Raw genomic sequence first — 24,891 nt, 5'->3', positions numbered from 1 at the left:
TCAAATATCCGATAACAAGGCTGAAATTGATTTATGGTGAAACATGATTTATTCGGTCTTGGATGGGGCATTTTTACGAGATTTATGGAGTATAATCAGGTATGCCCGGTGGCGATGTCACTTTTTATCTGTTAATTTCGAAAATGTATTTGGCTCATTTATTAACACCAATTTCCAATGGTCAGCTGCGATAGCAAAAGAACAGTAATCAATAATCTGGACAACTCATTCAATTACCGCGGTTCCGGAACATTCAGATCAGACTCAATTTGAACTGACCGTGACTCTTTAATGAGGTTGGTTAAGTCTCTAATCTCAGCACCACTGCTCGCTTTTGCTATTTACTTCCTGTTATTGGATTTCAATTCAATTAAGCATCGTTGAACTATTGGACTGTTTCATTTCGAGAGTTCATTGTTTACGACGTGATCCGATGCTTGTGCCCCGGCCGATTGAGACATCTAACAGAAGGCTTCAATAATTTACATATACGAAGTTATCCCATTTCGGAAAGCACATTATTATCGCCATTTCGTTTTAGACAACAGACTTCAACTGCGCGAAACAGCATGCCCTAAATTGCTTGATTTGGGTTCATTAAAGATTCCGCTCCCGTTCGGTTGCCCTTCACCCTCGAAAGGGCRCAGTTAACTGCCGCCTTTCGGCTGTGTTTCAGTTACTTGATTGATTTGAGAATTTCACTTTACTTCAATATTACTCAGCTTCGTTTTTGTCAAAAATTACCAATCTTTTTATACACAACCCGATTAATTTTTGTATTGTTCAAAGTTAAAATCCAATCATAATCCACGTTGAAAAGCAAATTCATATTTTCTTGTCTGGTTTTAGAGGTATAAAAAGTCAAGTTCGAAAAGAATTGCTTTATAATCGAATCGAATAAAAGCTGAACGCACCACAAAATTATCTCAAAAAATTCGAATGTTTAGGTGCAATTCCAATATTGGAAGGAATCCATAGAGTATATATTTCGATTAGAACAGATGAGACTTAATTGAGAATAAGCTGTAAAATCTGAAGAAATATTCGCAAAATCGGAAATGGCTCAAAAATGATTCAAAATTGGCGTCATTCCTCTGGAGGTGTGGTCTCGCGGTCTTTAAGGAGTTTAAACGTTAATAATTACCAATTATGAGTTTGTGAAAATTTTAAATCTGATGATGGCGCTGCTGTCTCGCCGAAACGTAATGAAATAAACGATATCAAAAGTTTGTACTTCACATTTTGACTGAGACCCAGGAAATATAAGAATATAATAACAAGTACACGCAGTCAGGAAAATAAATCAGAATATATTAAAAACTGAGAAATTTGCAAAAAACTATATTAGAACAACGGCAACAGTGTTTTTCAAGGTCCTCTGCCCAATTAATATTACGTAAATAACTGTTGCTTCATCATCATACTATCTTCCTGGAACCACTCTCCTCGCTCTTTGTTGGCTTGAGTTATTTCAGCTTCTGCTATTTTACTGCAGCATTTCCCCTGAACTAAACGCATATCCCCAAACTCGTGAAATGAAATTCAAAGTATGTCACAGTTTGACAAATTATTGTTATTATTGATAAGGGCTATCCACCTATAACTATCAAAAAAACATCATTGCCGCTTGACTTTTCATCAAAATATTGTAGAAGAGAACTTTTTTAATACGAAAAATTTTCGACATTTTAAGCAAAGATCGGAATTTTTATTTTTGCATGCGTAAGTATTTCGATATGCTTCCAATTAAAGATGGAACACTCTCAAAGTAATGCTTTAATTAATGCGTAATCACCATGTATAGAACAAACGAAACGCCTTAAAGCCTATTGGAAATTTGAATTTTAATTCACCAAAAATCCAGGAATTTTGATCACTTGTAGGCCAAATCTAGGATAGAACGAGAGAACGAAGATTTAAACTTTTTAAAATTTGCCAGTTCTTCAGTAGCAAAGCTTTGAAGACGTTTCGTTTTGCGAAAAACTGCTGGTAGCAAGTTTGCTAAAAGTTCCACAAATCCTGGATGAGATTGAAAAAACCCATAGATTCAGAGAAAAGTCTTCTATTAGTGGAGGCCGATTTGATTGATTCAGCTGTTCCTCTTGATCATCATCATTGAATGCTCGGTTACAAATTCAAGAATATCTGAGGAATTTTTAGAGTAAATACTCCGATGAGTGCAGAATAGAACTTTTCAAGTTGGAACTCTGAATTTCAAATTAAAATTGGTGTCCAATTTAACAGACAAAAAATTCCAATTTTCAAACATTTATTCTCATTATCAAAAGATTAATATTACATGTCGCTTTTTCATGCCTTTCAATCAATTATCCATGATTAAACCAAAATGGCCAAACTGCCACTGAATGTTAAATATTTATATCGAAATACTTCGCATCCATTGCACTAGTACTACGACACAATATAATTTCGGCCGTTCGCAAAACAAACTGTATAAAATTTAATTTGGAAAGGAAAATAGATATTACATTTCAGGCTCGAAAATTAGCGATTTAAATTATAATGAATTACAAGTTTAAAATGCATTTAATTGAATTTTTGTTTAATCGCATTTCAATTTTGATGCTGATTTAATTAAATTAAATGGATAAACACATATGGAATGTTTCGTATTTATAATATAACTGTTTACTTTGAGAAGTAGTAAAATGCATTGTAACAGTAAGGAGGTTTGAAAGAGGAAAATGAACATGATCATGAGTATGAGTGATGATAATCGCAGAAAAAAAATATYTGGATTCAAACTGGTTTTTTTCGGAAACAATTGCCAKTGGAAGCAGAATTTGCAAAMAAAACAATGGAAGTGTAGGAACTAGATTTTTTGGCAGTAGCTTTCCTTCYCTTTAGGCATTGTGRAGACCGAAAATASTATTTCTTCTGTTATTATATCGACTGGGATATTTTCCACAAATATGCCAAAACACTAATTGAAGCAATCAGCCAGAAATATAGAGCAATTTGTCAAAATCGACAATTTAAAAAAAAWTTATTTACAGTCCCATAATTTACAGGGCATWTTTCCAGACRAACAACGCCGAATYACTATGATTTATTATGGGGAAACTAAAATAAACCGTCGGAAATTTTTCCGGCAAGTTATTATGTCGACATGGGAAATGAATTGCGAATAATAATTCTCCATTTCTATGGAAGCACGTACCATTCGATGTGAATGACCAAAACACTCGTTCTGAGCTTATCAGTCATTGTACTGACTTGATTTATGAGCGGTCCAGGTCAGGTTAGTTGCGGGGAATTGTTACAAAATACTTACTATAATAGATTAGTGCCCGTTGCCTCATGACACAAACTATCTACTTTCTTAAGCTTTTCCAGTTTGACTTGCTATTCAGATATTTAGTGATTGCAATCGATTACATATATTTATTTATACATTTTCGAAGAGTTAAATGGGATGTTTTGCCTCGTGCTCCATCGTATTCGAATTTGACCATTAAAATCGAAAAGTTTGAATTCAGAAGCGTTTAGGTTTCACACTTTAGTTGCTTTTACAGAAAATACATTTCCGCCATAGATGCAGAATTTTCTTGCAGAAGCCTGAATTCGGAATATCATTTTTGGTTTCGAGACTATTTGACTAGATTATTAGTATTTTGTCAATTATTGACTTTTCACAATTTTATTTCATACAATTTGTCATCAGGATATGCCAAGCCCCGTTAATTGTAGTTACTCAACCCAGAGTTAATTAAATTCGCACGTAGAAGTCCGACTTCATAAGGCAGAACTTCATAAACTGAATTAACTAGAGCGACGTTCTCTGTTACCTGAAACGGTTCATTGGAGGTCAGGTCACATTAACTGATTGATCTTCGCATAACTCCTTGTGGAAGATAATTTGAAAATTAACCGGCACGACTCCGTTGGGATGTAAGACACTGAGGAGAAACGATCAAGCCACTTTGGGTATCAGGTTGATGATTAAGCTTTCCAGGCAATGTAACCAGGGGCAGATCCAGTTTTCAAGTCAGGGGAGGTCATGTAGCAGAAATTCAGTCTGTTGTTGTCTATGAAGTTAGAAAAATTATCGCTAGTCGGCATAGACCCAGCATAAGAGGGGGTCATGACCCCCATGACAACCATGACATGGTTGGTCATGGCATTACATTGGCATCATTGGATAGAGAATTGAAAATTCGATTTTCGAGAAGTTTTGATCCAGGAATCGAAATTTGAATATCAGACCCTTAGGTGCAAGATTCTGTCAAAATTTCATGTTTTCTGTCCCGATTATGCTGAGTTCCCGGAAACTAAGGGAGCAGGAACGCTAATTTTTACATCATTCCAGAGAGAAATAAATGGCATTTTTGGAAAGTGAACCGTCGATAAGGAAACATTGGCAGTTTTCTCAAAAAAGTCCCGATTTCAAGAAGTTTCAGATTTTCGCGTTTTTTTTGTAGTTGCAAAATTGACTCAAACATGACTCGGCGTTGTTCGAAGTTTCTGAAGAACCATTTGAGCCAAACCAAAAATTCGATTCAATTCATTCAACACGAGTGAGGAAATTCGGGTAGTTTTGATCCGGAAATCGAAATTTGTATATCATACATTTCGGTGCAAGATTATCCCCAAAATTTCATATTTCCGTGCCGGTTTTCCCAATTTTGTTTCCGAGAAATGAGCAAGAACGCTATTTTTTACATCATTCCAGAGAGAACTAAATGGCCTTTTTAGAAACTGAACCGTCGATAAGGAAATGTTGGCAGTTTTCTCAAAAGTCTTGATTTCAAGAAGTTTTTTTTTTGAGTTGCAAAATTGAGTCAAACATGACGCTGCGTTTTTCAAAGTTTCTCCAAAACTATTTGAGCCGCAGAATTCGTTTTGGCATCGTTGGATTGAGAATTGAAACTTGGATTCAGTCATAACAACATAAGTAAATAAATTCGAGCAGTTTTGATCCAGAAATCGAAATTTGAATATCAAACCTTTAGATGCAAGATGGTGCCAAAGTTTCTCAAGCTGCATTTGAGCCACAGAATTATCCGTTTTGGCAGTGTTGTATAGAGAATTGAAAATTCGATTCAGTCAGAACAACACAAGCAAATCAGAGTAGTTTTGACCCAGAAACCAAAAAATGAATATCAGACACTTGCAATCAAGACTATGCCAACATTTAATGTATTTCGTCCCATTTTCGCTCGTAGGGTAATGCGACGAGTGCTTCAAAATGGGCAATAATTTTCATAAACCCTTGTTGTTTATGGCTCCGCTAGTTCAACCAACCTATGTTGTGTACATTTATGCTACCATTTTGCTCAACTCAAATATCTTCAAACTTTTTGCCGCTGTTTAACAAGTGAGTTATTAACCACGAGCGGCTGAATTCAAGCTTGAATGAGCTTTCAAGAATAAAATAAATGAGAATTGAGCGTTGAAGAATACCGCCCTCATCATACGATGCAAAAAAAGGCAATTAAGCAACCCTCAAAAACTGGACAGAGAGCATGTCCTTTCTCGTCACTAAGCCGGCTGAAATGACCGCTAATTTCCAAGTTGGAGGCGAGTGACACTTAATCCTCCCGTTTTAAAGCAGCAGGACGAGTGCGAAATAAAGTTGGACGAACTTTCTCCAACAGTTTATAAACTAATCACCTACACTCCCGAGTGGGTATTAGAGCTTTGAGGAGGATTTTCGGAGCGGTGCCATACAATAACTTGAACTATACAAAGTGTCTCCTGAACACACGCAACACTAATTGATCTTTTAACAGTACGCTGAAGGGTTGACTCAAAGATTGCAAAAAATGGTGCTACTTTTTAAAACAGAAATGATAGAGAATAACATAATATAATACAAGTATTCTGAGCATCTGTTATCGACATTTTGATTGACTTAACTTTACATAGTTTCTTGAATACTCATCATCTTGTGGAGGATAAAACAAACAAACGAAGATTACACATCCTAGAATGTTCGACTCACATTTCTAAAATCGATGAGCTGAGTGACCAGAGTGCCATCCGACCTTTGGAACTCCAAAGTGATCGTGTCATCGGTGGCATTCGCGTATATCGTTTCCTGCACGATGTCGCCTCCCTAAAAAAACAAATATATTAAACTAATATTAAATTCCCGGTTCTTCGGCGTCGTTCCATTTGCCGCTGGCCTTTTGAAATTCGAATTTAGGGCAAAGTTTAATAAACAGCGTGTTAGAATCCTTGTAATTTATTTAACCTCAGTTGAGAGACGAACCCAACCCTTCGGGAAAACCGCAGGAAACAGGATGATGTTAGTCCGCTGTCTTGTATTTGCGCCCGGAGAATTGGGAATTATCTGGTATAATAATATATAGTTCAGCTAAACGACTTTTGGTTAAGAGATAAAAAGATGCATAGTCATTTTCGACGATTTGGAAATTTGTTACTAGCTTGAACTTCATTAGCCATGCTTTTATTTGAAGGCAGTGAACAGCGAATTTAAATAGTAAGTTCACCGCTGTTACAATTGTTGATATAAAGACAAATAAAAATTTTCCTTAACTTGCAACTGTTTGACACTCAATTTTTATATTTTCATACTCATGATAATAGCATTTGTGCAAATTCACGGAGAAGCTGAAATATGAAAGTATCAAGATGAGAAATGTGCCTCAAAGTGCCCCACACATTAAAACAGAGATTTATTAACGTTTAAATTATGAAGCATCAGACTTTTATGTGTCTTGCACGAATTATAGCCAAAATGTATCGTCAACAAGGGCATTACCACACACTACCTGCAGAAAACCTGGCAAACAACAAAAAAAAGGCTTCATAAATATTTCAAGTTTACCAATTATTAAGTAACTATTTGCCAAGTTGAAATTATGTTGATGCTTATCGCTTCAACAAGTCATACTGTTACATTCTTTATTCAAAACCTGGAACTTGAGATTACATTGTTTCGGATCGATTTTACTCCTGCTCATATTGCCCACTTGAGCAGATGTATAGAATAAATTAATAGTGATAATATTGTTAATTTTATGGAGACAACAAACCAACTTGGAATAAAACCTTATCGGTGGGCAAGAAGTACACAAAAGCTAAATCCGCACTCTGGATTTAGCTTCAACTGGAAAATCTCCAAGCGCTCCAAAAGGAAACAGGAAACAGCGAAAACTTTGAACTCTCTTGGCCTTATATACACACAGACCTCAAAGTTTTATTAAAATTCCAATGCGAAAAAAACATGGCAAGTTTTAGAATTCATTACGCTTAAAAATTTTATTAAGTGGGTGGATTTTTCAACTTTAACCTTTTCTTAAATAAACGACGGTTTTTTTGTTTTTGTAGGTTCTACCTGGATAAACCAGGTAGTTAAAAAGTGTTTTATAAATATTCTGCACTCATGGACGTGATTATCGAGTAAATTTCTTTAAGGCGTTTTTCATTCTTTTCGGGCTATCTTTAATTACGTTTTAGTCTGATAGCATTTTATTTAATTGATCAATGGCTCTCCTTCTTGAGTGTTCGCTTCTTTGATTGCTTCGTCCGATGTCCGGTCTGCTGATACGCTAGCGCCCACGTATTTGTTTGCCTTGTAATTGTTTATTATTTGACCACCGTCTAGTGATATTTTTTTATTTTTATATTTAACTACCTTTTTAGTATTTCGATCTTCATAGTCTTGCGCCATAGGTGCTTAATAAGCAGCCAATTTTCAACGATTTAATGAAGTATCTAAATAAGATTGAAAAAAACTTGTAGTCGTATTCTTATCCGCAGGTTTTCTTAACATTGGCAAACAATTGCATTTCAAACGGTGTCTCATAAAAATATATTTTTTAGAGTTCTAAAATAAATTAGTCATTTCCTTGACTCTCCAATTTTAAACGAAAAACGTCTGATTAACTCTAGCTGAATAAGGCTTAATTATAAACAACTCCTTGCAGAAGTTGTTCCAATTTCTTTTCTTAACTCCAAAAAAAAAACAACTCAAGTGCAATACTTCGACAATTTCATGCCTTCAAATCACACTGCTTCGACAAGCCCAATCCGAAACCACCCATCATCATATCAATCTGGGAAAAGTAAAAAGACAAATCTAGTTAACAATATTCCTCCTACGTGTAGGGATTCCTTCTTTCATCTTTTATTAAGGTCCGTACTTCCAAGTTCATCCGACCCTTTGTGCCGGCACTTTGTACGTAGGCCCTCAAAAGTGAATACCTAGAAATGGGGCTTTGAACATTATAAACTCATTTTCCTTACGAAAAGAATTTATATTATGTTCTTTTGTTAACTTTATGTTCAAATTACTTGTCTGCAGTGGCTTCCTTTGACGTTCCAACCAAGTAAATTGAACACATCAAAAGGGGAATGTAGCTTTTAACATTTTACGAAAACTGCATTGTAATGAAAGTAATTAGTTTCGGGACGGGTTATTGTGGGCAACAAAAGAACTCGACAAGAAACGATTCAATTTTACTGAGTATTAATAATTCATCTCTGGACTAAGTGCAATTGGAAAAAAGCCAGCAAGCTTAATTGCAAAAATGCCTTCTTCAGTACTGCTAAAATGCCATTTGATTGATTTGTGGGGCTTTTGATTTAAACAGAAAGTTTAAATCAAAAGCTGCCCCACGAATCAATTTCCTCCCGAGTGAGTCATCAGATATAGACCCAGCAAACCAGAAATCCGCTCGCGTTGGAAAAGAAAGGAAATTGTGCCAACTGTCTCATAAGTCTTTCCATTAGATGTCACCTAAACAAGGATACGTCTAACCTTCGGGTCACGCCATATCCTAAGTCGCTGCAAAGACGGCAATAAGTTTCCATGTCGCTATAGGCGAGCATTGATCCCCACAATGGAGAGCTTTCCCTAGTAGAGACGTATTACATTGCTCCACACGTTAAAATAATTCGGAAAATTCTTGCTCAGTGAATCCTTCCCGTCTGTTAGCAAACCATTGTTTGAGTTCCATTGAAACAACAAAACTTAAAATGAACTAAAGCGGCGCACAATTTCACTCCTTATGATACACACTGTTCAAAATAACGCATGTTAAATACATTGTCCGAGAAAAAGTGTTTTAATCTTTAAAACTACAGCATCTTCTACGCCAAAGTAAGTTAAAAATAAGTTTCCAAAAAAAATTCCAACTTGCACACCTTAAAATCTTTCGTAAAGTTGCAGACATTCTAAAATCGATTAAATTTTATTAAGTATTTTTCGCTTATCTCAGTCTTTTAAATGAAAGGTTCAGAAAGTTTTTAAGTTCCATTAAACAAGAAAAATCAATTATTATAATACTTAAAGCGAGGCACAATTAAGCTGCTTATGATACACACCGTTCAATATGCTTCATATTAAATACATTTTACAACAAAAACTGTTTAAATTTTAAAACAACACTAACATCTTCTACACCAAAGTTTGCAAAAAATGTATTAGCATAAGGACGAAAATAGCACCAAATGGTAAAATAATGGAAAAATTGACAATTTAGAAGGAAGGACCCTATTTACTAAAATTAATAGCAGCTAATAATTAATGACGCGTGGATGCAAGTTTACATTAAGTGCAGTTCAAACATAATTATTTGAACACGCCAATGAATTAATTTGGTTCGTATAACGCCAATGAATTAATTTAGTTCGTATAACCCCAATTTTTGCGTATAAACTCAAATAAAAAATTGGGCATAAAACCCAAATATGATAATAGGTAAATTAGAAAATAAGTTTAGTACGGCAGTCATAGTCACGAGTAAAAGACAGAGTAACAAACGAGAACTCTTAAGGAACGGGAATCATCTCAAGTACCAATGGAACCCACGGATCCAGAACATGTTGAACTACTTCTCAAAATTAGCAATTGGCATATCGAGAGTTTTTCAGCGATTTTAAGCTTGAACTGACAAAGCCGGATTAAATATTTGCGGATTCTATACAGACAAAAAGTGTCAGCATTCAGCTTAAATCACCTGTGGATAATATATTTTTTTATAATATTCTGTCAGTCGGCAAAAAAATTTTAAAATGTTTGAAATTTACGATCTTTTTTCTTGGATCTCCCAACGAGCAAACACTTAGCAACAACAATCATTTACAGCTATTTTTCATAATTTGACTGCCTATGATGCACACGGTACTAAAATATATTATTTTTTACGTTCTTTGAAACATGCCATCTTCCGCATCAACTTTTGGGAGCATAATATCGAATAATGTTTCAAAAGAAAATCAATTTAAAATGCACAGGTACAATACAGTTCACACGGTTGTTTATTATTCTCTGTTTTATTCTTCCTTAAAAATCTCCTTTCTCGATCTTAATTTAAACTGAAGATAAGGAAAAACTTTAGCTTCCGAAGTGCGCGTTGTTATGAAACGACTAGAAGAAACTTGCCAGTAGTAATCAGCCAAAACTGATTGTTTATCTACAAATTCTCAGTGCCAATACCATCATTTGGATTAATAGTTAATCCTTCAGATGATTCTGATTGAACAAAATTGATCATTTAGGATATAAAAAGTTCGACCTTTCTTAGACTGAATTAAATAGGGACAAAATTAAAGCTCTCCGTGGAAGCATTAAGGATATTTGCAAAAACCCAAAATTATTAATTCTTCTTTCAATTATCTAGTGCGTTTACCACTAAACATTTAATAAAAATTTTCAATTTTAATATTTCAAGGTAAAAGAATCAATTTACTAAGGGGACTTGAAGCATAGTCAGCCCCGAACAATAAAACGTCCTCCTTGTAGCGCTCAATATAAACTTCCGCATATTGAGCCACGTTTTAATATCAATTAGGTTAGTTTGTGCAAACAATGCGTTTGAAGTTGCTAGTTCGATTGAATGCAGGCAGTCATTATGCGAAATATCTATTCGGAGAAATTATGCGGGCAAATTCTTTTGAGGCCAAGCCAGAAAATAACGATTCTCGATGTCGAAACGATAAGTCTCCAACTAAAGCGAGCCGTCAAGTTGACTATTACGATATATCAGGGTTTTTCGCTGAAATAAATAGTCTCGACCATACATCGTTTCCAATGTCACTTTATTGGGAAGCAGGGTATTTCTAAAGAGAACAGATTGCACTTGGAGGATCTCGAGTATGTCGCAAAAATAGCCACAGAATGTTGCCCAGCTACAGTTAGTGGGACGTTTTGGCAGTCGAGCCTGAAAGCTGCATTTTATGTTTAAATTCATAGAATATCTAACGTCTGTCCATTGCACTCACTCATAACCAAAAACAAGTCTTGTCTTCAAACTTTCGACTGTAGTTCTAAAATATATTATCCAAAAGTCTGGAAGCTTTACACTGGAAACTTGTAAGGGCCTGAATGTATCCAATTCAACTACTTTAAACGTGATCTTTGAAGTCCTCACCACTTTCATTATCGAACAGAAGATGAATCAACAGCCTGTTAGATATGAGCAAATACAGCGGGCTTTCAGAAATTTGAAACAGATGGAGATGTCACATCGCATTCGTTCGATCTGGAAACTTTCTAAAGCCCCAACTTTGAAGAGGGTTGGAGGGCTTTGACTTATTTTCACATTATAAGATTAAAGGATGAGGTTATCAGCGTCAGATGCCTGGAAACTTTGCTGGCAGAGGTCATATAAAAAAACCTTGCACTTTTTCTCTCACTTTCCTGGAAGGTCTAAATGTTCCTTAACAGGAATCTGATCATAAAAGCATTAACCAACTTTTTATGGCCTGGCAAATGCGTCCCTAATGTAGCTCAAACAGCGAAAAAAAGCCCTTCAGACCTGGAAATGAGATGGAACTCAACATAAACACGTACCACGTTCGAATTTGTCTCGAATATTGCCTTATGGAATCCCATTTAAATATTTCAAGGTGGTGTTTCGTGCCTTTTAGTTTACATCTTGAATCACATGCTGTTAGTTATGCATTGGCGTAGCATTCAGAATAAATGAAAAAATGTGAGGAATATTTTCTTGCTAGAAGCAAAAGAATTAGAGGAACGGGTTTTATACAGCTTAATCCGAAACCAATTAATTAATTTGGTTCGTATCACGACAATTTTTTTGTGTATAAACTTAAATAAAAAATTGGGCATCAAACCCAAATATGATAATAGGTAAATTAGAAGATAAGTTTAGTACGGCAGTCATAGTCACGAGTAAAAGACAAAGTAATAAACGAGAATTCTTAAGGAACGGGAATCATCTTAAGTACCAATGGAACCCACGGATCCAGAACATGTGGAACTATTTGTCAATATTTGCAATTGGCATATCGAGAGTTTTCCAGCGATTTTAAGCTTGAACTGACAAAGCCGGATTAAATATTTGTGGATTCTATACAGCCAAAAAGTGTCAGCATTCAGCTTAAATCACCTGTGGATAATAATTTTTTTTTATAATATTCTGTCAGTCGACAAAAAAATTAATTGAAAATTTTCAAATGTTTGAAATTTACGATCCTTTTTCTTGGATCTCCCAACGAGCAAACACTTAGATAACAATAATTTACAGCTATTTTTCATAATTTCACTGCCTATGATGCATGCATGTATTAAATTATATGCGATTACTTTTCAATCTGTTCGTTCTTTGAAACATGCCATCTTCCGCATCAACTTCTGGGAGCATAATATCGAATAATGTTTCAACAGGAAATCAATTTAAAATACACAGACACAATTTAATAACACATTTCTTGTTTATATAATATATATTCACACAACTTATTTAGGTTTTGAAGGAAACGTGTTTTGGAGAAGCGCATCATCTGTTGCTGGTATGGTTCGCACTGTTTAATGTAGTCACTCGTTGCTAAATCTCGAAGGAAAAAACGCATTTTTAGATAAGAAACCGGGCAAAACTGACGAGTCTTCCAGGTGGGAAACGATTTTGAGCAGCTTGATAGTTCTTCTGCATCTTTTGTAGTCAAATACCAATTTAGCTATATTTTATATCGAGCTTTACACAATGCCCTTTTGTTATATCTGCCCCATAACTTTCGGAAGCAATACCACTAGTGTTAAAAAATCAGCAATAATTTTCGTGAAAGCCTGTTGTATATAATCATTGATTTTCTTCAAAGGACATTAATGATATTACGTGGTTAATTTATAGACATCGGATAAACTATTTGCGGAACTTAAGTGAGCAGTTTTTATTTAGTTACATTGTCATCCATATACAGTTTTTCAAATTGAAGTCCTTAAAATCCACGGTTGCTACTAAAGTAATCGGCTGTAATTTTCCAAACAAATCAAGAAGTTTCATAGTTTTTCATGGGTAACTCAATATTGAATGCAGAAACACGCTTGTAATGTTCGAAATCCAGTTCTCTCATAACAAAGCTTTTACACAGGCAAAATATTCATGCCAATCCCATTAAGTTTCGCGTGTTTTCTCCATATTCTCTAGAGCTTCTTGTAACTGCATTCGCAAATATTTGCAACTTTTTATTTGTCCATCCTGTTCCAACACTGGTTCCGAATTGCTGCTACAAAATCGAATTCCCCATTCGCAAAGAGAGCGCGCTCTGGCTGTGCCAAATTCACTTTTATTCATCAAATCTAAAGGAATTCAGAACGAAGTTACAACTTCCAGAAACAAACGGAAACGACGACATTAAGGAGTTGGACCCTCGTTCCGAGGCGATACGTTTTGCATTGTATCGCCAACTTTAAAGTTTGATCACAATAAATACTTTAGGGCTTTGCGAAATGGGACAAGATTGTTTTAGCTTTCGTGCTTTTATCGGAATCGAAATAATGGGTGTTGGAAGTTGGCAAAATAAGGAACGGTTTATGCTTTTTTGCCGTTCAAAGACACGGGAAAATAAAGCAAAATATTTCTCTTTGAACATTGGAAGTTGGACTTAATCCAGGATTAATGGCGGCGCGTCCACACTAAGTCCAGCCGGGTTAAGGGAATGGCTATTCTACTACACGAACCGAATATCTAATGCAAATGCCCGGGTTCTTCGGCTTATGTCCGTTTACGAATTTTGGGCCAACATGGACTTTCAACTGTATCCACAATAGAGCCGAATTTTGCCCGCTCTGGTATCAAAAGCGAGCACGATTAGAATTTATGACCTGAACTGAAAATTCCGCCCTTTATTGGTAATCGCAAGTAGCGGATTATAGATCAAACTTTAATTGACAAATGCGGGAAAATAACATCACTCGACTTGACCCAGTTTTCCCATTCACTCTAACGGCTCAGGTAGGAATTGTCTGGCTTTCCGAAGCGAACACAAATAACCAACCGCATTAATTATTCACCGTGACAGAGTTGAGGCAAAGTATTAAATAAAAAATACTGCTAAATTGAGACGGGGAGTTCGACTGGGATAGATTAAAAGCGACATGGGAATTTCTTGCCTGCCTCCAACAAGACGCTTTTATAAATTAATAAGTGCAGAATGGCGAAACCAATTGGCCAAATAAACCTTTCAGGGGAGTTCCATATTAAATGGCCCAAAGCTGATTCTAGTTGCCGATACTGCAGAACCACTTATAGTGTTGCAAATTGTGCCTTTTTGGCTAATACAGGAAAATAATTGAAAGTGCAACGCTCGTGCTAGCAGAACATAAAATAAAATCAACACTTGCAAATGCACGCGAGCCCTCAAAATGCCTCTGGACACGACAACGGATTTTAATTTTTAAATAAGATTGATTAAAGCTGCATTTTAGTGTAATTAATTTTTTAATGGGAAAACTAGAAACAGGCAATGACTCAAATGACGATGTAAAAGCAAAAGATGCCTTTGGCGAACAATGGGGAAACATCATCGACCAAATACCGAATCATCATGAAATTGTAAAAGCGGAAAAGAACCGCCCAATGCCAACCGCACAGTTCTTTAGATAACACAAGTGAAAGAGACGATAAAAGTCACACAACTAAGGAAAACGAGTTGCAAGATGTTGCATGTTACACGTATGTACAGAATACATCCATAACAGAAAAATCAGAAACGAACAAATGAGGCAGAATATCGGCATGGAAAAGGATATCATGGATGAAGTCGAAAGGACAGGACAACAGTTAGTATGGTTCGGACATGCAGACAGAATGGTACAACATAGATAGCCACGAAAAATACTAGAATGAACTCCGCCGGAAGAAAGAAAGAGGTAAAGAGCAAGAAGAAGCTGGCTGCTGGAGGAATAACGTGGATGTAAAATGAGTCACGAAGCAAAATACGGAAACTGGGCACTGCAAAAAATATAAAACTGGAGATAGCAAACACAAATGGAAGAAATGTGAGGTCAATTCGACTTTACCAAGAGTCTCAGTACAACAAATGGGATTTGATCTCTCGAAACGTATGACTGAAAATCTTGTTTATGGAGCAAAATGTCTCGCGATGTTCTAAGGCTTTGGACACGTTGTCTCATGAGTAGTTTCTACAGTATGCACTCTTATAGAGTCGGGGCGCGAAACCACCGAAATATGAAAAAGTTGTTTATTGCCAGCTATTTGCGGTACAAATGCACAGGTTAAAACAGTCGACAACCTGGAAATTAAATCATCCGAATTTGCATGGAAAATTTGGACGTTTGACTAATGAAAGCTCTTAATTTACTAAGGAAATTTGCTATTAGATCGATGTAAATTTCCACGCATTTCATCAACTTACCGGAGAAACATAAAATAGAAAGACTATACACAGTTTATTAAAACGTTTTGTACTGTCAATTAACGAAAAACCCTAGAATCCGCAACAATGTGGATTGGAAGCATTTCTTGCATTAACTCCAGTTCATGTAAACCAAATTGTATCAAAATTAAATGAGCGGTTAACGAGATATTTCGAGTATTCCAATACTTATTAATCACTCCAAATGTGTTCAATTTCTCACCTGCTTTCCAAGCCGGTTTCCCAAAAGTATTGGTTTTTTATTATAATTTGTTCCCGTATTTTTTATCTGAATTTATCATCTCTACTCTTGCAAACGGATCGGTTTTAAAATTATGTTTTCCACTAGTTTAAGAGCAATTGTTTGAAATCGAGTATAGACAGCCTGATACCTAAAATAAACATTATATTTCCTAGCAACATTTCAAAAGTGTGGTGTTGTATAAAGCGTTTAAATGTAAATGCGAATAAAATGGAAAAGTGGTTATTAGAATAACCGCCCGAATAATAACGGCGGTCGGCTCTATATCGAAAACTTGGAAAGATAGAGCGAGGAAAATGATTACAGTATTACTATAATTAATTTAGCCACGGAAATTTATCCTACAGTTTATAACTTTTCGCGAGTAGATGCCATGTGCTACTAATATAGTAACATTCTTTCAAAAAAAAAGTTCAATGGTTAATTTGAAGTCAAATGTATCAGACTCTAAAGTGCTCTATTTCTCTACCGGTCTTATACGACGGATTGTATCCGTTTTATAGATGTAACCTCCATGCCAGTTACTTTACCCACTCAAAAAACCAGTTAATTGCTTCTATTAATTTACACTTCCTACTTATACTAGAATCCTTTTGAACATCACTTCTTTCACTCTTTTACATTCAAAAACTGTGCCGACCATCAACGCGAACTTTGAATGTGCCGTTTATTGTACAAAATGTTTGCTTCCTTGCAGTTTTCAGTATCTGCAAACGATCTCCATGTTTTTAAGAAGAGAAAAAACGCCCTGCCTTTTACAATGTACATGTAAATCGTGGCCAGGAATGACCTTAAAACGCTTGCGACTAGCAAAGTGAACATTAAGCATTGAACGGTTTTCCACTATAAAATTAATTGGAGCTTTTCAAGTCTAATTCGAAACTTTTCCGATTGTGCCGCAGCTCAATTTGCATAAAGAGCAGGCAACATTGCTAATTTCGCAACTCTAAAACTTTCAGCAAATAGCAATCAATTAGCTGCGGACTTGAAACGGGACGAGGTTAGAGCGGTTCACTCTTTACATAGCCAGTACATCAAAATCAACAGAAACTATGCTCCAAGGAGCATTTTCAACATTGATTTGCCGAAAAAGTATGTTTGTTGCCTCTATTAATTCGCCTGAAACGAAACACTTAATGGAATGAAGCCTAACCCGAATACTTCTTTTGGAAGCGTCTGAAAAACATCCATCCACTTGAAGAGCTTTCATCAAATAAAAAGCCCTTTTCAATGGATATCGGAAAAAATGTCCGGGTAAACAGGTGATTTAGGAGGCAATAACGTAAAAAATACAGCCACGACCTTCCCAGGTAATTCAATTCCATTTTTATTGGTCAAACTCCCTTGACTGCTCGAAGGGCATGTGTTACTGCAAATGTCAAGGGCTCCTATTACGCTCGGTATAACTAATGTATTGTTTCGAATTTTTCTTTCCGGTAAATATTGAAAGGTAGATTTATCTCCCTTCATTGAGCACGTCTGGAGCAAAATTCCACTCCTCCAGCATGCAAAAACATCCTCAATAATTCACATTAAGATTCTCGTGGAAACACGTCGGGATGAAGGCAATTTATTTTCCTTATTTCGGGCAATCCAATCGCGATTCCATTAAACTAGCCGTGTAACCCGACATGAGCATTAACGTCCGAATTTTCCAGCTTAGATTTTTTTGTTCCACTACAATGGCATTCTTCAGAGCTTTTTACACTGGTTTGGTTGGTTAAGAATGAACAGCTCGATCGGTGCAGAGGAAAAGCTTATCGGGGTTTGCAGTTGTAATTTTCACGCAAATTTTCAAATCGTTTTGGAAGCAAATGGCTTTGTTTGCCTGGGGACAGGCATATACAGGGTGATTCAAAATTGGCGTCATTCCTTTTAAGGGGTGATAGAGGCTCACTTGGGAAGTACGAGAAAAATATTGAAAAACGTTTTTCCTATTTTTTCGTAAAATGTCTAGAAGATATTAACAGTTGAAGACCGAATTTCAACTTTGTTATTAAGCATTATTTTGAAATTGTTTCATGTTTAATTGGTAGGATATTGGAATACTTAAGCATTCAAAAAGAAAAATTACGATCTTTGCTTCAAATTCCGAAAATTTTCGGTATTAAAAAAGTTCTCTTCTACAATTTTTTGGTGGAAAGTCAAAGCGGCAATGATGTTTTTTGCTATTAACAGATAGTTACAGGTGGAAAGCCCTTCCCAATAATAACAATAGTTTGTCAAACTGTGACTTACTTTGAATTTTCTTTAACGAATTTGGGGATATGCGCTTAGTTCAGGGGAAATGCTACAGTAAGATAGCAGAAGGTGAAAGAACTCACTCCAACAAAGGGCGCGGAGAGTTGTTCCAAGAAGATAGTGGAAGACAATCGATTTTCGGGTGCCAGACGCAGAGGAACAAGTATTGGACATAATCGAATCAGGGCCTTCGAGGGGCACTCAGAGCACAATAACTGACACTTTCCCAAGCACCAAATAAATACCAAGGTAGGGCTACATTCCTACCACGTTTGTACGATACACACAGCACAAGAAGATACAAATGGAGAAGGATTAATTAACTGAATACGAGAAGCTGCTTGATAAGAGTGGATAATAAGGAGATTACACAGGCACTAGCTTGTCTGGAGTTAACCATTCAAATGTTTGGTGTTGTATGGTTTATTTGTAAACACAATTCGAGGTTATCAGAACAGGTTGACATTTCGAAAGTACGTTGCGCAGCGTTGCGTTTATCCTTGTCTATATTATTGTCACTCTGTATAATTCCATGGGTACCGGAGTTTTAAATAATTACGAAGCAACAGGTATTTGCGCAATGTTAATTAGGCAGATTACCTTGAAAAACATTGTTGTCGTATTTCTGATATAGTTTCTTGCAAATTTCTCTGTTTTTAATAACAATTAATTAATTGTACTATTTTTTTTGTACTTCTCTAACAGCGCCAGACAACACCTCCAGAGGAATGACGCCAATTTTGAATTAGCCTGGATACATAGTTCGAATATGAGAGCCATACAATTTACATTTTCTGAAAACTTGACGGCAAAAAATAAATGAAAGTAAATTCGGGAAACTTTTTAAACAGCGATCAACATCTACAAGTAAAAGGCCAAAAACACAAGACCATCCAAATTAATATTTGAATCACACATTGTTACGGTAGCCCAAGTCCTTCGGTGGCTAAATTCGATTAGTATGCAATTGGTCGTCTCGCAAAATCCCCTTTTTCAACGCGAATTACACCGGGAAAGCAGAAAAAAAGAAAATTGACTGGAAAAAACTTTCCCTGTAAGTATTAAATTTCGTTTTTTCTTCGGTTCGAACGGAATTTTGCTCTGCGGCCGTAATTCGGAATTATTAAAATTATGTATTTTCGGGGGTGCCTCCACGAGCTCAAATTAATGACCCAGAATATTGGCAAGGGATGGATTCAGTCAACGGACGCCTAATTTACCTTAATAAGTTTGGGTATTTGGCCTATTGAGTAATGGCATGGGGCGGCATATTAAAAAAGCTTCCGATTAAAGCTGCTTCTCCAATCAGTTTTATTAATTAAATGATTAATAAAAGGAAAGTCAGTTTGAAACAATCAATCTTGAGGGACTGCAGCTACATAATGTATACTAAATAGTACACAAAGTGAAGAATATGATTTGCAAAGATGCTGACGAACAGAAGAAAGACACTGGGACAATATTCGGCCACTCATACCTAAGGCAATTGTGGCATTTTACACAGTTTGTATTGCAGAAATTATTATTAAGGATTGGTGGGTTGCTGCAGACAATAGCTAGAGAAGCTTGTGAAAGCTGCCGGTGTAAAATCGTTTTTAGATTTTATTCGATCTTAAGAACATTCCTATTTCGATGTTACGGATTTGTATTATACCTAACATATGCATAACAGCTAAAGTAAATTTTGACAACTAATAAAATCATGACTGGGAGACAAACTATGTAAAACGAAAACACCAGAAACCCATGTGGAAAAAATGCTTATCTGGATTGAATTCAATAAAAAAAAACGAGTGAGTAACAAGAACAATTTTATTAAGTGAAAATCAAAAAAACATTTCAATTCAAATTCAAATTCAAAAAAAGTTATCTAAACGTTATAAAGAATGTGTCAGGAAAATTGCGTTCTAATAATACATTGCCTAGAATAAATCCTTACATCACACGCCAACAATAGAAATTTTGCCTAAAATTATGTACAAGAAATTCAAATATGTATTCGAAGAAAGGCAGTTTTCTAGCAAGATCTAAGGCTTATAACAAGGGTAGCAAATAACTCCCGCAAAAATAGTATCCATTGTATGAAATGTAATTTAACGGATTTGCAAACTATTTCCACATTTTTAAATAAAGCATTTCCTGTTATAAATTTAATTAATTGTAATTTTAAAGCTTGTCATAGGCAAAGTCCCTTTGGTAGTTTACAAAAAGAATTGCATCAAAACAACGTGTTTCAATTCTCTTCCACTTTTCATAAAATCTCAAATTTTTGATGACTGAAAAATTCAACCGTAACAACTTTAAACCCATTTTTTTATTGCAGCAATCCAGAGCTGTTGCGGACCATTTCAATATTAATGCATGGGAACAATTGCATCGCAAAAGCAGGTGAGCCAGAATCTTATAATATTCAACTTTATAAATCCTTAATTTCTGTTGCAACCGACAGCAACTTAAAATACCCAGTTATTAAAAGCAAAAAACTATCTACATGAGAATCGACTATAAAAATAGAACTAGCGCTCACATTATTCAAAATAAATTACCACATGGTTTCTTAATATATTTGGGCTTGAACCTAGACAAGAAATACATGTTTGCAGAATGAAATGTTTTCAAATTGACTGGAAATGGCGCCATGCACATAACTCGCTTTGTAACTTTCACTAAATGTCTTGTTCCATATTAACACAACCAGAAGTGAGTGTTCTACTTATTCGAAGTAGTTCTTTTTGCGTTCCAGATTTATTGGCCCAAAATTCCACAGTTTTTCGAGCTGTTAAGAAGTTTATTCAAATAAGTGAACGAATTATCTAAGAAATTTTACAGGAATTAGCAGTGCTCAAAAATTTTACTTTTTTTATTTTTCGACTTCTCATGTGTTCACTAAAATCAAGTTAGAAAAATGGTTTATAAGAAGAAGCATTAAAACAGGAAATCATCTAGCAAAAAGACGAAAAATTGTGGAATGAAAAACTCGCTGTCAGCTTGCAAATTTTTGGGAAAAAGAAACATACATCGACTCATTAATGGTGTTTGAATGGCACAATCGAGCGAACTGCATATTAAAGAAAACATTGCAAAATGTAACAATCGTTCGTAGACTTCGAAGGTACTAACAAGGAGTCATTAACAACAACTTAAAAAAATAGTAGCAAAGTTTTCAGAAAAAAGTGCAATAATACGAAACAGATATTTACTGCAATACGTCTGTAAAGGCTTAGACGTTCTTTTTAATGAAGCTTTAACGAGAAAAATTTTCAGACAACATAGTATTAATTAAAATGCTGCCTAATTGTACATCTAGGGGAAAAAAAAATTATTGCGAGCAAACATCATTTAGAAGCAAAACAAAATATCGACAAAAATGAAGTTTAAAGCTTCTCAGAACGACCCAACATAAACTAACGAAATATGACTTGTACCCAGAAGGTTTTATACAAAAATAATCTTAAAATCGAATAATTATAAAGCTGCAAAACCAATTACTCTTGAGGTACTCATTAGGTTCGATAGAGAACTTCCGAGGTAAGCAGCTTTTCCTCCGAACACTATTCGCCGTTTTTTTGCATCCACTCCAACTCCGTTTTGTTGGTAAAGAAGCTTTTCATCTATTTTTCGCGCAGGTATTAGAAAAGAACCAATGCGTATTTCCAGACAATGACTTTCTGTGTTATCGCCATTTATTACGACGAAAAACATTGAAACTATACCATCATCCGTTCGGAGCATGAAACTTTTCGTCTCAATAGGTTTATGAGTCTCGGAGGACAAGTTAAAAACTTTTCGAACAAAAAACGACGTATTCAAACCAAAACGAATAAAAAACTTTTTGCAAGTCTTCCTATTTTTACGAATTATACAATGCCGTCTTAATACTCTCAGGCAGCTGGAGCTGTTTATTGAAACGGCTCTGTTTTTCGAACGGAAGGGAATTTCCTTTTTAATTAAAATTAGCGAGGGTTCCAGTCACCTTTCTGTTTCTCTGATTGTATTTGAGTTAGCGACCGAATCGTTTTAATTGGATTATTCGATAAGCTGAAACCTTTCAATAATTAGAACTGGGCAAAAAGTACAGAGGCTTCACATAATCAACGCTATTGTCCCAGTTTTTCTGTCTGTTAACTAAGCATTTCAAGGCGGGATCAATAAAGCACAGGTAAAATTTCAAAAATGTTCGGTGAACATGTCTTCCATGGAAGTGTGCAGTCGATAGACCAGCAACTAACATGGCAAACAAAAATGACCAATTGAAGCCGTTAAATTTGCCAGTCGTTTCAAAAATGAGAAACCCGTATTCAAAAGCTGTATCGGGACAAGATAAAAGCGGAAAAACCAAAGCAACATTAGCAATCTTAACACAAACTGCTAAAATAAATCAGTTGGGAGACCATTGTTCAAAGACAGACCTGAATAAATTAACACAAACGTTTCTAAGAACAGTTCTGAGAAAATCGATGTCACGATCTGTAGAAGTGTCTATTTGCAAAAAAAAACGAGTGTTTGGAAGAATTGACTGAAGAACAAAGTATGGAAATAGAGCATTAAAAAGATTTGGAAAATGCCACCAAAGGCGAAGCGGATTTTGTATTCGGAGAAACGAACCATTCGAAATTCGTAGTTTACATGGGAGAAATCAAAGAGAAATTAAATAAAGTGCTTTGAGATGGTGGTTTATGGTTAAAACTGAAAAAACGAAAAAACTGAAAAGTTTCTAATCATAATTCGTTACAATTAGGTCTTTTAAAACATCGCTCTAAATAGTCAACATAACGATACCTTTGGCAGTTTTAATTTAATCAATGCATTAAAAAAATGCAATAAAAATTTGAAACGAAAAAACATCCAAATGCACAGAATACTCTCCCATATAACATTTAATATCGACAAAGTTTCACTAAACTGAATCGACTTGAAAAATATAAATATGTTTGCAAACATTCGCCAATTTCTATTTTCTGCACGAATCCTGAAGAGCTGGTTTCAACTTAAAGTATCCAAATATCATACAAGACTTTTCTTTCAGAAGTTGCGGTTGCAAAAACATTGTTCTTCAACTTACGCCACATTAACCGCCGGTAAGTAATTGAAACCGCTGTTTTAATATCAAATATTGTCCTTTATGGTACTTCTGAATTTGGAAAAACATGGATATTATGGAAGGAAGACTTTGCAATTGTTATAATTTGGTGCTACAATCCAGCAATTAGGGTTTAAGTGTTATTCGGTAGTGAATGGTTCTGATGCAAAAGTGCACTAAAAAGGCGAAATATTTGCGGGATTCAGCCTATTTATGCAGCCTGAAAGGCGAATTCAGGGGCTTTCAGTACGTGTATCGAACATGCAAAGAGATGATTGAGATTCAATTGAAATGTTTCTACTGGGACACTTGTTTTAGTTTTCTTCTAGGTCAATTGTTTCTTAAGTAGATTTTAGTTGATTGTGCATCTGTTGTAATTGAAGTCATCATTTTCTTTAAAAGTTTCGAACTTAGATTTCTTCATGCCCTTTGTGTGACAGTTTTTTTGTAATTTTAATTACTTTTGATTAATCACTGATCCAATAACGTGAAAATGTAACTTTCTTGTTTCAGTTGATTTTATTTATAAATATGCCTCAGGTTCTACTTAAAAGAAGTGAAATTTTGAAAATATGTGGTTTTCGATGACCCAAAAAATACAAACTATTGAAGTAATTACTCAAAGTTTCTTTTACGTTTTGCATCTTCAGATGCTTTTCAAGGCAAACTTCACGTGTTTGCTATAAACTTATCTGTGCCTCTTCTGAGTCTTATTATTAAAGAAAATTTATTTCATTCCTTCCATCCTTGCTTCAATTTGTAAGTTAGTTAACAAGCTTGTTCAAGTCTTGTTAGCTATTTATGACACTATGCTTTAAATTTTCTAAAATAATGCTTCAAAATGATTATCCAAAACTTAAATTATTTGCCTAAATAACTAATTTCCCAAATTGTTTCAATAGCAATTATTACTGAAAAAAGTAAATTTTTGCTTCAACTACTTGCGAACCGCTTTCGAAGATTCTTTGTTAAAATTGAAGAATCCCACTACCCTAAACCCTTTTCCTGACTCATAAAATCTGCTTTAATAGCTGATTAGCATGAAAACGATTTGGCCAATTTTGATCAAATCAGTTGCCAATATCAAATTCATTAAGCCGACAACAAAGCGGATCATATTCAGAGAAAATGAATAATTCATGTTCGTCATCAATATTCATTTACTGTTCTACTAGCACGTAATTTGCAAGGGCTTTTAAGCTGAAATATAAATGATAGATGTGCATATAACATTTTTACGATTGCCAACGGATGTATTTTATAGAAGATGTGGGGCGTCGTCTCGGTCCAACTGTTTCTGTTCGGTTGCGATGAATAAAAGATGCACTTCAATTTGTGACGATATACCATAAAGTTAAACACGTACTAAGTAAATAGATTGGGGGTGTTTCGGGGACTAGATTGCTTTCAACGTGCAAATTTACTTTGGAGCAGTATCGGAAACTTTAAACTTTCAGCGTTGTATCTAAATATCGGGTTTCATACGACAGAGAAATGCAAATCAGATCGATTCTGGTTACAAGAAACTCATAAAACTTGAATCGTTTGATTTAGTCGAAAACGTTTAATTCTTCAAGTATCAATAGGCGCCTTGTCAAACTACCTTGCAAATAACTCCAGACAGGTTGGCTCCAGACGGCCAAAAATAACCCCAAAACTGTATAAAATACTCGTAAAATAAATCAGCGAAGTTGGA

General features: G+C 35.3%; 1 protein-coding gene and 1 long non-coding RNA gene across 2 annotated transcripts in view; one reads left to right on the top strand and one right to left on the bottom strand.

Moving 5' to 3' along the window:
* The window catches only part of LOC109545094 (out at first protein), a 124,703-nt gene that overhangs the window by 41,475 nt on the left and 58,337 nt on the right, over positions 1 to 24,891 (bottom strand). Inside the window, exon 2 of the mRNA XM_048661971.1 lies at positions 5,966 to 6,079. Within this exon, the coding sequence (XP_048517928.1) occupies positions 5,966 to 6,079 (114 nt within the window). The remainder of the gene's footprint in view (positions 1 to 5,965; positions 6,080 to 24,891) is intronic.
* Positions 19,821 to 23,193, top strand: LOC125502750. The gene is made up of 3 exons (XR_007280505.1): positions 19,821 to 19,908; positions 20,439 to 20,503; positions 23,142 to 23,193. It is a non-coding gene; the product is annotated as an uncharacterized LOC125502750 (long non-coding RNA).

The sequence above is a fragment of the Dendroctonus ponderosae genome, unplaced genomic scaffold (genome assembly GCF_020466585.1).
Source record: "Dendroctonus ponderosae isolate FM_Combo_2020 unplaced genomic scaffold, Dpon_F_20191213v2 Dpon_F_20191213_1, whole genome shotgun sequence".
NCBI classification, from domain to species: Eukaryota; Metazoa; Arthropoda; class Insecta; order Coleoptera; family Curculionidae; genus Dendroctonus; species Dendroctonus ponderosae.
This window is presented reverse-complemented; position numbering and strand designations above follow the sequence as displayed.